Source organism: Gavialis gangeticus, unplaced genomic scaffold, assembly GCF_001723915.1.
Source record: "Gavialis gangeticus isolate Ggan-Ray unplaced genomic scaffold, GavGan_comp1, whole genome shotgun sequence".
NCBI classification, from domain to species: domain Eukaryota; kingdom Metazoa; phylum Chordata; order Crocodylia; family Gavialidae; genus Gavialis; species Gavialis gangeticus.
This window is the reverse complement of record NW_017729004.1, coordinates 58,767,213-58,770,718: the sequence shown is the minus strand read 5'-3', so window position 1 is coordinate 58,770,718 and position 3,506 is coordinate 58,767,213. Positions and strand designations below refer to the sequence as shown.

General features: G+C 45.9%; 1 protein-coding gene across 4 annotated transcripts in view; it reads right to left on the bottom strand.

Moving 5' to 3' along the window:
- The window catches only part of DYNC1I1 (dynein cytoplasmic 1 intermediate chain 1), a 365,136-nt gene that overhangs the window by 278,008 nt on the left and 83,622 nt on the right, over positions 1 to 3,506 (bottom strand). For 2 of the 4 annotated variants that reach the window (XM_019508454.1, XM_019508455.1), the window contains exon 5: positions 1,308 to 1,367. The exons of the other annotated variants lie outside the window; for them this stretch is intronic. In XM_019508454.1, the coding sequence (XP_019363999.1) occupies positions 1,308 to 1,367 (60 nt within the window). The remainder of the gene's footprint in view (positions 1 to 1,307; positions 1,368 to 3,506) is intronic. 4 annotated transcript variants of the gene reach the window in all.

The window sequence follows — 3,506 nt, the reverse complement described above, 5'->3', positions numbered from 1 at the left end:
GGCTAGGGTCTGGAACCAACTTCCAAGAGAGGTGGTGCAGGCTCCTACCCTGGGGGTTTTTAAGAGGAGGTTAGATGAACACCTTGCTGGGGTCGTTTGACCCCAGTACTCTTTCCTGCCATGGCAGGGGGTTGGACTAGATGATCTGCTAAGGTCCCTTCCGACCCTAGAAACTATGAAACTATAAATTCTGTTGACTCCTGTGCCAAACCCAGCACATGCCTAGATGAGGCAGTGCATTAGTTGGACTCAGTTGACCCAACGTCTCTATAGATTGGGAGCCTTCGTGGAGATTTTTTGGTGCTTTTATCTAATAGCTGTCTGAATCAACTTTAGCTAAATGTGCCAAAATGCCCCGCTGAAGCACCCGATTTACATAGATGCTGTGGAGCTGGGTTGAAGTAATGCTTCTTCTGGTAAAGCACTTTTGTTTTTCTAAACATCTGCAAGCAGCCTTGTGTCTAAGTTCACTTAAGTGCCTAAAAGGTGAGGTAGGATTTAGCCCTAGCTGTTCAAGGCTTCACTAGATAAAACTGATTTTCACTAACTAGCCCACCATTAATAGATACTTTATAACATATGCCATTTCTAATAATGATACCAACTACACAATAGACAATTTTCATACTTAATAAATATGAACATTTTCAAATATATACTACCATTCCAACTGCAATGGTTAGATTCAGTGCCCCAAAGCAGTGTTTTAGTTTGTTTTGTTGCTAACTTGTGGTAGAGTATTCCTGGCCAGGTAAATTATTTATGTCAGTCTCATTATATCTAAAGAAATCCTAACTGACCTAGACTAATAAAAAAACCAAAATTATTCATGGCCATGAATTATGTTTGCCAATTGCACAAATATATGTGGTCACACTTCTAAGGTAAGGGTAAAAGAAAAGGATGACAATTATTCTTAAGGAAAACACCTTAACTATGGTAAAGACAGCAGGTGGGAGAAAGAGCACTTTGCCAGCAAAATGCAGAAATAAAAATCTGAATCAACGAATACAAACAAGACATTAGGATAATTTTACATGCATGTTCTATTTTCCATTAAAATGCACTAACTATAATAACATTTCATCTGGAATGAAATGGTTATTATTATTTTTTCAAGCGACAGAAATAGCAGGTTGTCTTTGCGTGGGCTTTATTTAGTTTTGGGGGGTTGTTTTACTGTTTTGTCACAAAAATGCTGCTGCCAAAGCAAAACAACTCTCACAAAACCAGGTTAATAGGAAGCATTTTTAACATAACTCCTGCAAACAAATAGTAAAACAAATAACAAAAGGGCTGACATATACCCAAGTTCAGAGTCAGACTGGAGCTGCAGCACTGAGGGGTCTGTGTCCCATTGCAGGGTCCTAAGTTGGTTATCAGCCGTGCAGCACAAAGGAAAAGAAAGAACACACAATTAACTGAAAGGATGAAAAAAACCCCATTTAATTAATTACATGCTGTATATGGTACATACACAAAACACGCCTGAAGGGACACCAGAGAGCCACAGGTAAGTCAAACAAGGTGTGATGCTTGCCTACAACAAGAGCAGGTGATTTATTAAAACTAAGTAGAAGTGGAATACAATCCACTAGTGAACAAAGACAGAGACTTTCAGTCTGGGAATTGCTTTTTTAATCCAAATTTTGCTTAATAACATGTACAATTTAGTTCACTCAACAATTTGTAGATTCACCAACTATACCTTGCAAACTCACAGTAACCTGTTAAATTTGCAAGTGTCATTTATTATAGGTTATGATCATGGAATATATAATATGATAGACAGAGTGCTCCCTGTGAACTCTTAATGAAGAATATAAGCCTGTACATCTTTTGAAACTGACATAAAGTCATTCGATAAAAAAATCAAATATTTGATCACATCCTGTATCATGACTCTGATGTAGTCATTCTTTGTGGTGATTAGGAAAATAAACAATTATTGCTTTCACTGCGTAAGAATTCATCCAGATTTTTTTGCAGCTATTTGCATTCAATTGGATTTTGATCTTGATGTAAGCACTGTCTAAATTTTTTTATCAAAGAATTTGTGAACACTACAGCATTTCAGTCTTAGCTGAAGATGATGTTCTTTGCCTTGCAATAAAACTTTCCATGTGAGAATATTAATACTTTGCAAGCCCTAATAAATCCAATGCAACAGGCATAGGGTGCACCTGCTACATTAAGAAGGGAGAAAGCTCTGGAATGAGCTGAAGTCAGCAGGCATGGGAGCACCTGACCAGAAAGAGGTGGGGTTTAACCAGGATATAAGCCCAGAGCCAGAGCTGGGGCAGGCAGTCTCACCCTGGTTGCTGACATGGAAGGAGCCTCTACACTCCAAGAAGTTAAGAGAAGGCAGCCTTAGAGCTGAGGTAGGTCTGGTGGTTTAGAGATTATGACAAGGGGTGGTGGTCTCAACAGGCCTGGGAGCAGGGCCAGAGCTTGGCAACAGAGTGAGGATGGGAACAGAGAAGGTCTGGTTCCTGGAGGGAATCAGGAGGGTCCAGTGCCCAGGAGGAACAAGGTACCCAGAAGTAGCAAGAATGGATAAAGTGCCCAGGTGTAGATAGTGGCCTGAGCCCAGGAGAGGACCTGGAAGGGTGATGGCACAGGGACTGCAAGTCCCAGCAGGGGTGGAGACAGGGTCCCAGTATAGGCTTAGGAGTGTGCTAACTGATAGCATCTGTGAGGCATGGATGTAGTGTAAGGCAGTGGTCACCAACTGGTCGATTGGTATCAACTGGTGTATCCTGGACCCTCTTGAAGTCAATCCTAGGCTGCCAGGGTTAAGTACGTGTGTGCATGCACACATGTGACTCCTGCCCCAAGCTCAGCAGGTCAGTTGGTGGAGGAGGGAGGAGGGGAAGCCCGGGGGGCACCTGCAGCGGGGGTCGGAGCCTGAAGTCCAGCCTGGAATGACATTTAGGGCAGGCCAGCAGCATGGTGGGGAGGGGGGGAACACAGCCCAGAAGGGCATGGGGGGGTGCATGTCCCCATATTTACCCATGGAGCAAGGCAGGCTGGGGCCGGGGCAGCACTGGGATGCTCCTGGCTGGACTGCACTCAGGCTGAGCAGCTACGGCAGCAGAAGCATCACTGGGAGTGGGGCCACAGCAGAGGGCCAGAGCCCCCCTGCTCTCATCATCACCACTGAGTGCAGCAAGGTCCAGGCCCAGCAGGAACAGCCCAGCACAGCCTTCCCCTCCCCTTTCCCCTTCCACCCCCTGAACACATGGGGAGAGGGGGCGTGCAGGGGAGGGCAGGCTGTAGCTGCAAGCTGGAGGGCTGTGCCATGGTGTTCCTGCTGGGCCTGTCCTGCATTGTGCTCAGTGGCAGCTAAGGCCTCCCTGCCCCTGCCTCCCCCAACCAGTGGCCCTGCTCCTAGCGCCACCACTGCCGCCACCTGGCCTGAGTGTAGCCTGGCCAGGAAGAGCCTGGCACCACCCTGGCCCCAGCCTGCAGCCCTCTACGCCCTGCAGGCAGATCCAGGGGAACAC